The sequence below is a fragment of the Nerophis ophidion genome, linkage group LG20 (assembly GCF_033978795.1).
Source record: "Nerophis ophidion isolate RoL-2023_Sa linkage group LG20, RoL_Noph_v1.0, whole genome shotgun sequence".
In the NCBI taxonomy this organism is placed as follows: domain Eukaryota; kingdom Metazoa; phylum Chordata; class Actinopteri; order Syngnathiformes; family Syngnathidae; genus Nerophis; species Nerophis ophidion.
In genome coordinates, this window is record NC_084630.1 from 5,963,583 (window position 1) to 5,976,082 (window position 12,500).

Below are 12,500 nucleotides of genomic sequence, written 5' to 3' on the forward strand. Positions count from 1 at the left end.
ATGCCTTGCAGTCATGTGCGTTTCGCTGCGGAAGCCACACACAACATGTTGCTGGACTGACAAGTAGATCGGCATAGCTCGGTTGGTAGAGTGGCCGTGTCAGCAACTTGAGGGTTGCAGGTTCGATTCCCGCTTGTGCCATCCTAGTTACTGCCATTGTGTCCTTGGGCAAGACACTTTACCCACCTGCTCCCAGTGCCACCCACACTGGTTTAGATATTGGGTGTCACTATGTAAAGCGCTTTGAGTCACTTGAGAAAAGCGCTATATAAATATAATTCAATCGTACATGCTGTAGAGGGCGATAAAGTCAATGACTTTATAGCACGCCCTATAACTCATTTTCTGTGTGACTGCCGGCAGTCATTCAAGAGAATATTAGCGTCTCCTATTGTCTTCTTCGCTTTGTGACACGGGCCAAAATGGCTCTTTGAATGGCAAAGGATACCGATCCCAAAACCACGTATATCAAATATTTCCGGATGATTCAACCGCCACCCGCCCGAATCTAATTAAAATCTATTTTTTCGTCATGTCACCCGCCCGACTCCGCGGATGAGACCGCAAGCCGAGCATCTCTAGTACATACATACATATATACATAAGATACATACATACATATATATATATATATATGTATATATACATAAGTGTGTGTTTGTAAGAGGCAATCATTAATAAGAAATAGGGATTTGTGTCACTTATGACATTTTAAATCTAAAAATATTTTGTCAACAGTACATTATTATGAATTTTTTCCATTATAATAACCTATTCCTATTATTATTATTTAGTTTAATATTATTAATTATCTGTAGTTATTATTATAAAATCATTACCAGCCATCAACAAAACATACAGGCCAGTCAAAATGTAAAAACATGTTTTCAGTTATTTCACCTTTTTTTTTTTTTGGTTAAGTACATAACTCCACATGTGTTCATTCATAGTTTTGATGCATTCAGTGACAATCTACAATTTAAATAGTCATGAAAATACAGAAAACACATTGAATGAGAAGGTGTGTCCAAACTTTTGGCTTGGATTTTAGTTGTGAATTAACACCCCTAATGTGTTGTGTCGGTACCCTGACTGTAAGAGTTGGAATTGGGGGTTTAATCACCAAAATGATTCCTCAGCGCAGCCATCGCTGCTGCTCACTGCTCCCCTCACCTCCCAGGGGGTAGAACAAAGGGATAGGTCAAATACAGAGGGTCATTTCAACACACTTTGTGTGTTTGTGTGTGTGTGAGACTATCAGTGGGACTTTAAATGTTACAGATAGAGCTAGAAATGGCCAAAATGAATACAGCGAGGGCCACATGGAGAACATTGAAGGACGGAGGCTGCGCAATGTTGATACTAAAACCAAATCAGTGCAGGGGAATTTATGTAAAATGATCTGCCAAATCGTCAAAATTTTTGGTGACGTGGCAAATAAGCGCCATATATTTGTTACTGTTGGGTGCCTACAAGAAACGGCATAAATCTTGGATGTCATAAACTAAATATCTTACAGTCTGACACTTTGGTTTTGGCTATGGAAGGGACAAACAGTGTAAAACTTGCAGAAAGATGTGAAGAACGACATCAGAACACGTCATTTACAGCAAAACAATCATACGACTAATAATGATAATTCAACACAACAGTAGAAACACAGATTGCCTAATGTAACTGTTCAAAATGTAAAGCCGTCATCAATCACAAACAAGGAGTCAAGGCACTGCAGTTGCTAGTAAAGGACGCTAGATGGCAGCACTGTGCGGTTAGTTTCCTTCCCAGCACATAAACATTCAAAAACCCATTGGGTTGAGTTTTTTCTTGCCCTGATGTGGGATCTGAGCCAAGGGTGATGTTGTGGCTTGTGCAGCCCTTTGAGACACTTGTGAATAAGGGCTATATAAATAAACTTTGATTGATTAAAAAAACAAACCATCTCTTTTTGCACGCTTGGATACTGCTTTCATCCTTTACTATCCACCTTCTTAAAAAGTCCAAAAAGTATTTTCTTGGAACCCTGAATTGCACTTGCATAACCAAGAGATGATGTTCAAGGCGGTCTGTAGAGGGAAGTGTTTTTTTTAATTATTATTATTATTTTTCTAAATGGCAGGTGGAAGGCAAAAAAACAAAAACAGGAGGGTGATGGAGGGTCGGGGGCGGTTTCTACACATTTGTCCGACACTTGGGGAGGATGGGTCCTCCTTCAAGCCTTCTCTTTCTCACTGTGGATGGAGAGACGGCATATAAGAGGACGAGAACCAGATTACAGGAACAGGAAGGACAGAGAAGGAACAGGGACAGAAAATAAGCAAATACTTAAGGGGAACTGCAGTTTTGGGGGGATTTTGCCTATGGTTCACAATCATTATTAGAGACAAGAACATACGTTTTCTATACACACTGCAAGTCTATATATTATGTAGTAACAGACATGTTTATAACAATGTGCAATTTGTTCAATATATACTGTATTTTGGTTATTTAAAATCATTGCAGGAACTAATTAACTATTAATTAACTACACCATGACTTGATTAACATGGACCCCGACTTAAACAAGTTGAAAAACGTATTCGGGTGTTACCATTTAGTGGTCAATTGTACGGAATATGTACTGTACTGTGCAATCTACTAATAAAAGTTTCAATCAATCAATCTTGAGCGCGTGTATTTCTGTTTCCATAGCAGCACACTACCAACTTCCAGCAACAATAGTGTGTTTCTACTTCCTAAAACAAAGACGTGTGTGTCTCCTAATCATGGCGGATTTTGGTAACAAACAACAAAGATGACTATTCTTGGACAAATGAGGATTCACAACCTCATCTTTTTGAAGCTGAGTATACGGAGGATGAACTACTGCTTCTAAAAGCAAGCACGAAGGAAGAGTGAATCGTTGGAGCAGGCGGAAGCCGAGAGAGTGAGGTGAAAGAGACTCGAAGCTAGAAAATGTGGAATTTGAAGCCAAGCTATTTTAACATGAATGGAGTGATTACCAAAATAAACCATAAAAAAACGTCCCTGGCCAGCTGGACATCGAGTGAATCACACTTAATATTGATCATGATACATGCAGCACGTTATTTGCGTGTCATGACAGATGACATACGCTGTCTGGCTAGCTGTGTACAAAACAAAACATGAAATGTGGGCTAATACTTTACAGATACTGTAATATGATTGTTCATGTTTTTTTAGACAGTACCTGATTGGTGCATTGTGTTGTGCATTACAAACTCAAATGTGTTTTGTGCTGACGTAGAAGGTAGCTTATATTTTGCCGTAGTAAGCTTTTACGGATAATACTGAAGCATGCCAATGTGTTACTATGCTAGTAAAATAATTTGTCAGTGTTCACTCTTACAATAATGTTGCTACAGTTTGGTTATTATGCAGGTTACGGAATGTAAATGACAGTTTTTTAACGCATTTTTAAAGTCATTTAGAGGTGGAATTGATTGCTCCCATTAGCTGCATTGTTAGCCACCAAGAAGGAGCGAATGTTTACATGTAACAAGGCAAAAAAAACAAAAAAACCTTCTGTTTTCTTGTCTCTCACAATGACTGTGAACGGTAGGAAACATTTTTAAAAAGTGCAATTTCCCTTTAAATGATTGTGAATGCTACTACTACAGGGTTCAGACCATTTTCCCAAGGCCAATTTGATACCTTAAACGTACTTTTGTAACTTTAAAGTATTCTCGGGCCATTCAATCGGTCACAACTGGACAGTTTGGTGAAGAAGTTTTGCCTCTCGTCGAAGTAAGCTTCATCAGCTCATGCTTATAGACTTAGATTGGGTCAGATCGAGTCTAGCGGTTGGTGTTAGACTATTGATACTCCAACACTAGGAGAGTGTGCCTGGGCAAGGATGTTTCTGACCAATATAAGTCTAGAGCATAAACTGATGAAGCCTACTTGGATGAGAGGCGTAACGTCATCTAAGTCACATCAAACAGTATAGTTGCTATCGATTAAATTTCCTGCAAATCCAATTAGAACATCAATAGATATATCATTAAGTACTTTTGAAGACCTAAAAAGCACCAATAAGAACCCTGTACTAGCATGACTTCTACATAAAATGCAGCATTTGAGAGGAAACCGGAAAAAAAAACAACAAGACATGTTGCTCACATAGCTGAGGAAAAGTGAATTTTTTTTCATATGTGAGAAAAAAAAGCAGAATTGCAGCAGTGGAAAGAGAAATTTCGGGTACATGTGATGACGGTAAATCACCTTCCACTTGTTTACCACCCGTGAACTTGGATTGAAATGAGAGAAAGTATCCTGAGTGAAAACGGTCATGTATGACTTCCTGTCATGAAGACATTAAGAGCATACACACAAGGATCATTTCTGCAGACTTGAGAATTGTTTTTGTTAAAATTGTCTCACCAACCATTAAGAAGACCGTATGTATCACTTTCTAAAAACATATGTTATACAAAGTCATGATTCTATCATATGTTCCCCATCTGTTGGTATTTCATCTGATGCTTATCCTTTGGTGTCAGCATTCTTATATACTTTCAATATATTAATGCACTTTGTAAACGATGTGACTCACATGTTATGGAAATTAGTGAGAGTGTGATTGATTGGATTCATGTGAGTGTTTGTCTGTTTAGGTCTTTGGTTGATTGACCGATGCTGTTGAGTCTTCATTGGGGGGGAAAAGGACATTTATTTTGATTATATTAGTTTCTGAATTCCAAACAGTAAAATGTGTATCCATTAACGTAAGTACATCCTCTGAGTGAAAATAGTAGTCTTGAAGATGACTTCCTTTCAGCAATTGTTATAAAATCAAGACTATACTTTTAGAGATAAATTCAAAATGTATTGTCTTGAGAAATTTTTTTCTAAAGCGTAAGGTGTTGCTAACCATGATGATGAAATTTGATGTTTCTTCCTGAACATGAAGCTGACATAGAAGGGTTATGATTGATCTTTGCTTCTTGATAAAACTTCAAAGGAAGGAATCTCTTTTGAGTGATTGATTGACTTGTCAGCATGAACAAGTACGATCAGTGCCAGAGCTTGGTCCGCATTGCCGGCAGTAAGTCGAACACATTTCCAGTGAGGGTTGGACTCCTCCAAGGCTGTCCTTTGTCACCGATTCTGTTCATAACTTTTATGGACAGAATTTCTAGGCGCAGTCAAGGCGTTGAGGGGTTCCGGTTTGGTGACCGCAGGATTAGGTCTCTGCTTTTTGCAGATGATGTGGTCCTGATGGCTTCATCTGACCGGGATCTTCAGCTCTCACTGGATCAGTTCGCAGCCGAGTGTGAAGCGACCGGAATGAGAATCAGCACCTCCAAGTCCGAGTCCATGGTTCTCGCCCGGAAAAGGGTGGAATGCCATCCCGGGTTGGGGAGGAGACACTGCCCCAAGTGGAGGAGTTCAAGTACCTAGGAGTCTTGTTCACGAGTGGGGGAAGAGTGGATCGTGAGATCGACAGGCGGATCGGTGCGGCGTCTTCAGTAATGCGGACGTTGTACCGATCCGTTGTGGTGAAGAAGGAGCTGAGCCGGAAGGCAAAGCTCTCAATTTACCGGTCGATCTACGTTCCCTTCTTCACCTATGGTCATGAGCTTTGGGTCATGACCGAAAGGATAAGGTCACGGGTACAAGCGGCCGAAATGAGTTTCCTCCGCCGTGTGGCAGGGCTCTCCCTTAGAGATAGGGTGAGAAGCTCTGCCATCCGGGAGGAACTCAAAGTAAAGCCGCTGCTCCTTCACATCGAGAGGAGCCAGATGAGGTGGTTCGGGCATCTGGTCAGGATGCCACCCGAACGCCTCCCTAGGGAGGTGTTTAGGGCACGTCCAACCGGTAGGAGGCCACAGGGAAGACCCAGGACACGTTGGGAAGACTGTGTCTCCCGGCTGGCCTGGGAACGCCTCGGGATCCCCCGGGAAGAGCTTGACGAAGTGGCTGGGGAGAGGGAAGTCTGGGTTTCCCTGCTTAGGCTGTTGCCCCCGCGACCCGACCTCGGATAAGCGGAAGAAGATGGATGGATGGATGGAAAGATGGATGGCATGAACAAGTTTTAATAAGCAAGTCATCACTGTGCTTAGAGTGTCCACCCTGAGATCGGTAAGTCGTGAGTTCAAATCCCGGCCGAGTCAAACCAAAGACTATAACAATGGGACCCGTTACCTCCCTGCTTGGCAGTCAGCATTAAGGGTTGGAATTGGGGGTTAAATCACCATAAATGATTCCCAGGCGTGGCACCGCTGCTGCTCACTGCTCCCCTCACCTCCCAAGGGGTGATCAAGGGTGATGGGTCAAATGCAGAGAATAATTTCACCACATCTAGTATGTGTGTGACACTCATTGGTACTTTAACTTTTAACTTTACAACAGTTAGATATGTATCTACTTGAGTCTCCGTTCCTGTGGTTTTGCTCTTAGTTTAAAGCACTTTCAACCTGTAATGAGAAGTCTTGGAATCGATACATTCTGAAGTAACATTTTAGTTTTCCCATTGAGGAATATTTTTTTTAACTCCCGTTAATGATGATGTCAACTTAGGTATAAGAGTGTCCGCCTTGAGATCAGTAGGTTGTGAGTTCAAACCCCGGCCGAGTCATACCATATACCAGTGGTTCTCAAATGGGGGTACGCATACCCTTGGGGGTACTTGAAGGTATGCCAAGGGGGTACGTGAGATTTTGTACAAATATTCTAAAAATAGCAACAATTCAATAATCCCTTATAAATATATTTATTGAATAATTCTTCAACAAAATATGAATGTAAATTCATAAACTGTGAAAAGAAATGCAACAATGCAATATTCAGTGTTGACAGCTAGATTTTTTGTGGACATGTTCCATAAATATTGATTATGTTTAAAATATTATTTTTGGGTGAAGAAATGTTTATAATTAAGTTGATGAATCCAGATGGATCTCTATTACAATCCCCAAAGAGGGCACTTTAAGTTGATGATTACTTCTATGTGTAGAAATCTTTATTTACAATTGAATCACTTGTTTATTTTTCAACACGTTTTTAGTTACTTTTGTATCTTTTTTTCCAAATAGTTCAAGAAAGACCACTAAAAATGAGCAATATTTTGCACTGTTATACAATTTATTATTTAATAAATCAGAAACTGATGACATAGTGCTGTATTTTACTTCTTTATCTCTTTTTTTCAACCAAAAATGCTTTGCTCTGATTAGGGGGTACTTGAATTAAAAAAATGTTCAAAGGGGGTACTCCTAAGAAGGACAGCTCCAGACTTGAGAAACTGATCAGGCGGGCCGGTTCTACAATGGGAATGAAACTGGACTCACTGGTGACGGTGGCAGAGAAGAGGACTGTGGAAAAACTAGTGAGCATCCTGGATGATGCCAGTCACCCTCTGCAGGACTAATAGACTCAAAAACTCCTTTGTCCCACACGCCATTAGACTGTACAACTCCTCTCTGGGGCGGGGGGCGGGGGCTATTAGTATTAGGATGACAGGGGATGCAAAACAATAACAGTGCAATACGTTTTCATAACATGGTCACGACTGCCTACATTGTCTTGTTATATTCTTATTTTACTGTTATATTGTTATTCCCATTGTTTTTATTCTTTTTGTAATATTTCTCTATTTTGTTTCCTTTTAAACCCCCATTATTTACTTTTTACTTTTTTTTAAATTGATCTCAACTCTGTACACTGCTGCTGGAATTTTAATTTTCCTGAAGGAACTCTCCTGAAGGAATCAATAAAGTACTATCTATCTATCTATCTATCTATCTATCTATCAATCACTGAAAAAAGGTTGAGAACCACTGACATATACTATAAAAATGGGACCCATTACCCCTTTGCTTGGCACTCAGCATCAAGGGTTGGAATAGGGGGTTAAATCACCAAAAATGATTCCCTGGCGTGGCCATCGCTGCTGCTCACTGCTCCCCTCACCTCACAGGGGGTGATGAAGGGTGATGGGTCAAATGCAGAGAATAATTTCGCCACACTTAGTGTGTGTGTGACAATCATTGGTACTTTAACTTTATATCCTGCTACAGTATCCATACTGTAGCAGTCTAGAAGATTATTTTCTGTTATCACTTGTTATAAAACTAAGCCTACACATCCAGGGATCCATTCTATAGTCGTTGACTCGAGAAATGTGTTTCTCAACTGTTTGGTTTTGCTAACCGCGATGATCGGATCAAATAATCCTTCATCAACATGAAACTGAGGGAGAATAATGATTCAATCATATGTTCTCTGTCATTGGTGATTGTTCGTAACTTCTTAATGAAGCCTTAATTGAAAGAAGGAATGTTCAGAGTGGTTAATTGATTTGTCAGCATGAACATATTCAATAAAGAAGTCATCAATGTGCTGCAGTAATTAGAGTAATTTCCTCATTATTGACTGTTGATTGATAAGGTGTATTCTCAAATTGAAATGCAAAGACTAGACTTTGAGTAACACATTTTGAAGAGCGGCATCAAAATGCATTTGACGTGTGGTTGGATTCGTACATTTCAATTAACTGGCTGACTGAATGGCGCTGGGCTCCATAAAGTTAGTCCGCGCTTTCAGTAAATCATTTTTGACTGATTATATCTTAAATTAAAGGCCTACTGAAACCCACTACTGCCGACCACGCAGTCTGATAGTTTATATATCAATGATGAAATATTAACATGGCAACACATGCCAATACGGCCTTTTTAGTTTACTAAATTGCAATTTTACATTTCCCGCGAAGTGTCCTGTTGAAAACGTTGTGGTATGATTGCGCGTTTGACGTCACCGGTTGTAGCGGACCTTTTTTCCCAGCCCGATCCAAGCATGATTACACAGTATTCTGAACATCTGTGGTGCTGAATCTTTTGCAATGTGTTCAATTAATAATGGAGAAGTCCAAGTAGAACAATGGAGGTGGGAAGCGGTGTATTGCGGCCGCCTTTATCCACACAAACACAGCCGGCGTTTCCTTGTTTAAAATTACCGAAGGTGAAGCTTTACTATGGATCAGAGCGGTCAAGCGGACATGGTTCCTGACCACATGTCAACCAGAAGGTTTCGGTGAGAAAAGTGTGATAATAGGTCGGCTCTTACCGTAGTTATGAGCGGAGCTCGCGTCCTCCTGCAGCTGCGGGCTATTACCTCCTCTCACCGGAGACACTGGCGGTCACCACACCTGTGGCCACACCTCTCTGACTTTCAAGTACCATATATTCTCACTAAAACACTAGTAACACAATAAGCAAATAAGGGATTTTCCAGAATTATCCTAGTAAATGTGTCTAATAACATCTGAATCGCTCTCACTGCTCTCGCCTTTTTTTTTCTTTTTCTAGTCCTTCACTCTCACTATCCTCATCCACGAATCTTTCATCCTCGCTCAAATTAATAGGGTAATAGCCACTTTCTCGGTCCGAATCGCTCTAGCTGCTGGTGGCTATGATTGTAAACAATGTGAGGAAGTGAGGAGCTCTACAACCAGTTACGTCACGCGCACATCCAGTAAAGGAAAGGCTCTTTTATTAGCGACCAAAAGTTGCGAACTATATCGTCGATGTTCTCTACTAAATCCTTTCAGCAAAAATATGGCAATATCGCAAAATGATCAAGTATGACACATAGAACGGACCTGCTATCCCCGTTTGAATAAGAACATCTCATTTCAGTAGGCCTTTAATATACCTCTATGGACACCTGTACATTTTAGACTAATTTATTAGAATACATATTTGTCAACATGAATGCATCCTCAGTGAAAAGGGTAGTCTTGAAGATGACTTCCTGTTATTGTTGATGTGAAATCAGGACTATACTTTCAGGAATTCTTTCTATAGTCATTGACTTGAGAAATGTGTTTCTAAAGTGTAAGGTCGGGGAAGTACTGTGGAATAGGGGTTAGTGCATGTGCCTCACAATGTCGACTAATCTTTGCAGCTCTAGTATGTTGATACGTTTAAAAGTAGGGTTTGATGAGACTATCAAAACATCTCGATTTCCACATAACAATTTTAAGATCAAGGATGCTCATCCATATAGTTGTAACCACGTATTTCTGTTCTGAGGCAACCTGAAGAGAACACAGAGGATGTTGAAAGGAGCGCAAGAGAAGCTTTGAGAGGAGGTGGCAGCGTTTCAGTAGACAAGTGGACCATAAGTGAAAGATAACAGAGTGAGACTGAATGGCCATATGGTGTTTACTTAGTCTTTGACTTGAACTTTTTCCCAAAGGCCCGTTCCAGCTCAGGGACGGACAAAGTGAGGGTGAAGGAGCCATCAGACTCTGACCTGACAACACGGGCTTCAAAACGAGAGGAGGTGGTTATGTAAATGAAATATGGATTTTTTTAAACCACATTAACAGGCAATAAAACAGTGGTCTGGAAAGATTTTCCTTCAATACATTATTTTACCTAAATGCACTGTCTGTTTTTTTCCTAACTCATAACATTATGCAGCTTGATTCGAACACAATCAGAGTATGATTGTTCTCCCTAGAGGTTGAGTTTGGAGTAACAGTTTCATCAAGCCTGTCAAGAAAATTGTTGAAAAAAACAATTGACGTAAGCTCTCACTATACGAAAACACACACAAAAACAGTTCTTCACATAAATTATCCAACTCCAGTTGATGCAACATTTACTTCAAGTGCTTATGGGCAATGAGGTCAGTCCTCTTCCATGCACTCTGTTCTGGTTTTAGAGCTGATGTCATAATTTACAAAGGTTTTAGTTTGTCTCAGCTGTCAGACGGCACTAAGATAGAAGCTGAGGACATCACTCTGATTCTTCTCTTAAGAGTTTGATCAAAGCAAAATGTGTAATCGAGAGATAGAGTGACGGCCTTGGAGCGTGTCACAACTAACACTGCCAAATGTACAATTCTTACACAACCAGTGGGGTCGTTTAAACAAGTACTGACCTAAAATGATTGGAAAAAAGTGTCGATTCTTAAAGCCTGTGTACCAGCGATTAGGGGGTGTAACGATTAAATGACACAGTATATTAATATATATGTATATATATATATACATGTATATTTCTAAGATTCAACCACTTCAAACCGTGCTCAGCAAGTTGGCTTTCAATAAGATAGGTATCGAGCCAACATTGTTTTAAAAGGATATATGTTAATTCTATCCATACTAGAAATAAGAAAACATTGGATTTAAGAACAGCAGACTTTATATGAATATTGGACATTTTAATGATAGTAAATTAAAGATTACTTTAATTTCGATGCAATCAGTCATCGAAACAAATATGGCGGATATGTACGGTTTTTCAGAAAGGTCACAAAAAATGCAAATGCTGCAAAACAATATCATAAAGCAACCACACAACAACATTCAGCTACAGCACGATTACAAAAGCCACAACAAATACCAACTCCACAAAACAATAATATAAAGCCCCAAGACAACTGTAACGGCGAACACAACGGAAGTGAGAGTGTTGCAAGTTACAGGGACGGATCAAGCTGAGGCAGAAGGTTAAAAACAGTGTAATGAACATAGTATATTAGTGTTATTGGAAAACTAAAAAAAAAGCTATTTATAACTGAAAAACTTTGTTCATTACACCGTTTTCAACTTTACTCCTCAGTCATTGTGGCTTGTTGCCAAAACGTGTCCGCCGTCACTTCTGTTGCGTCAATGTATTGTCGTGTTTTGGCCTTGAGTTGTTACGTTATGGCTTTATGTTTTTATGTTGTGGCGTTTGCATTTGTTGTGACTTTTTTAAAGTGAGAGTAGTAGCAGGTCAAACCACTGCTCTTTTAACCTGAAATTATTTAGTTGCATTGAAATTCTCAGGTAAATCTACTTTTAATTCAACCTGGAGGAATGTTGGTTGCATTTCGTTTATTTTATTAATATTGTACTATTTTATGCTGAAAAAAAACAGAAAGAAATGTAACAGGTAAATCAACTGTTAAAATGTTGATTACTGTACTTTTACAAAAAAAAATCTTGAATTTTGAAAATAAGAGCAGAAAGTGTTTCCTCTTATTAATTCAACCTAAAGGATTGTGCACTTTATTCAAATAATATGGGAATGCATCGGCTTTTAATTGTTGTTATCCTGCTTGCTTGTATTAATATTTCATTTGTACCTAATTCCCTTACAAGAAATAACAGGAACACTTATAGTGTCCAGCATACTATTTATTTCAAAGTCACACATGTTGATTTTTTTTTTTTTTTTGTTATGAAGTTACTGAATCGATTTCAACTCACTGAATCGTTTTGAATTGTATCGTTCTAAAGAAACTAAAATCGTCAGTAAATCTTTAGAGCAACATCACGTTATGACTCAAATCGAATCATTATTCAAATGAATCGTTACACCCGTACTAGTAACATATACTCTTTCAATTTCATCCGCAATTTAAGGTACATCCTTTGACATTACAAACTATCAAAAACGCAGGCTTTAGAAATATAACAATGGCCACAATAGTGTATATAAGTAAGCATTGGTATACACATTTTAAGCAGTAAGACATGC

At 39.3% G+C, this 12,500-nt stretch overlaps 1 protein-coding gene, 1 non-coding gene and 1 pseudogene across 3 annotated transcripts in view; 2 read left to right on the forward strand and 1 right to left on the reverse strand.

The window, feature by feature from the left end:
* Nucleotides 1–12,500, reverse strand: part of LOC133538681 (tropomodulin-1-like) — a 63,243-nt gene that overhangs the window by 2,849 nt on the left and 47,894 nt on the right. The window contains exons 11-12 of one of the 2 annotated variants that reach the window (XM_061880380.1): nucleotides 10,195–10,294; nucleotides 1–2,228 (exon numbers count right to left, since the gene is read on the reverse strand). The exon at nucleotides 1–2,228 is cut by the window's left edge and continues 2,849 nt beyond it. In XM_061880380.1, the coding sequence (XP_061736364.1) occupies nucleotides 2,210–2,228; nucleotides 10,195–10,294 (119 nt within the window). In that variant the 3' untranslated portion in view covers nucleotides 1–2,209. The remainder of the gene's footprint in view (nucleotides 2,229–10,194; nucleotides 10,295–12,500) is intronic. The other variant, XM_061880381.1, reaches the window with a different exon arrangement.
* Nucleotides 4,818–5,006, forward strand: LOC133539312 (small nucleolar RNA U3; annotated as a pseudogene).
* On the forward strand, nucleotides 8,099–8,315 carry LOC133539310 (small nucleolar RNA U3). Its single transcript, XR_009803271.1, has one exon. It is a non-coding gene; the product is annotated as a small nucleolar RNA U3 (small nucleolar RNA).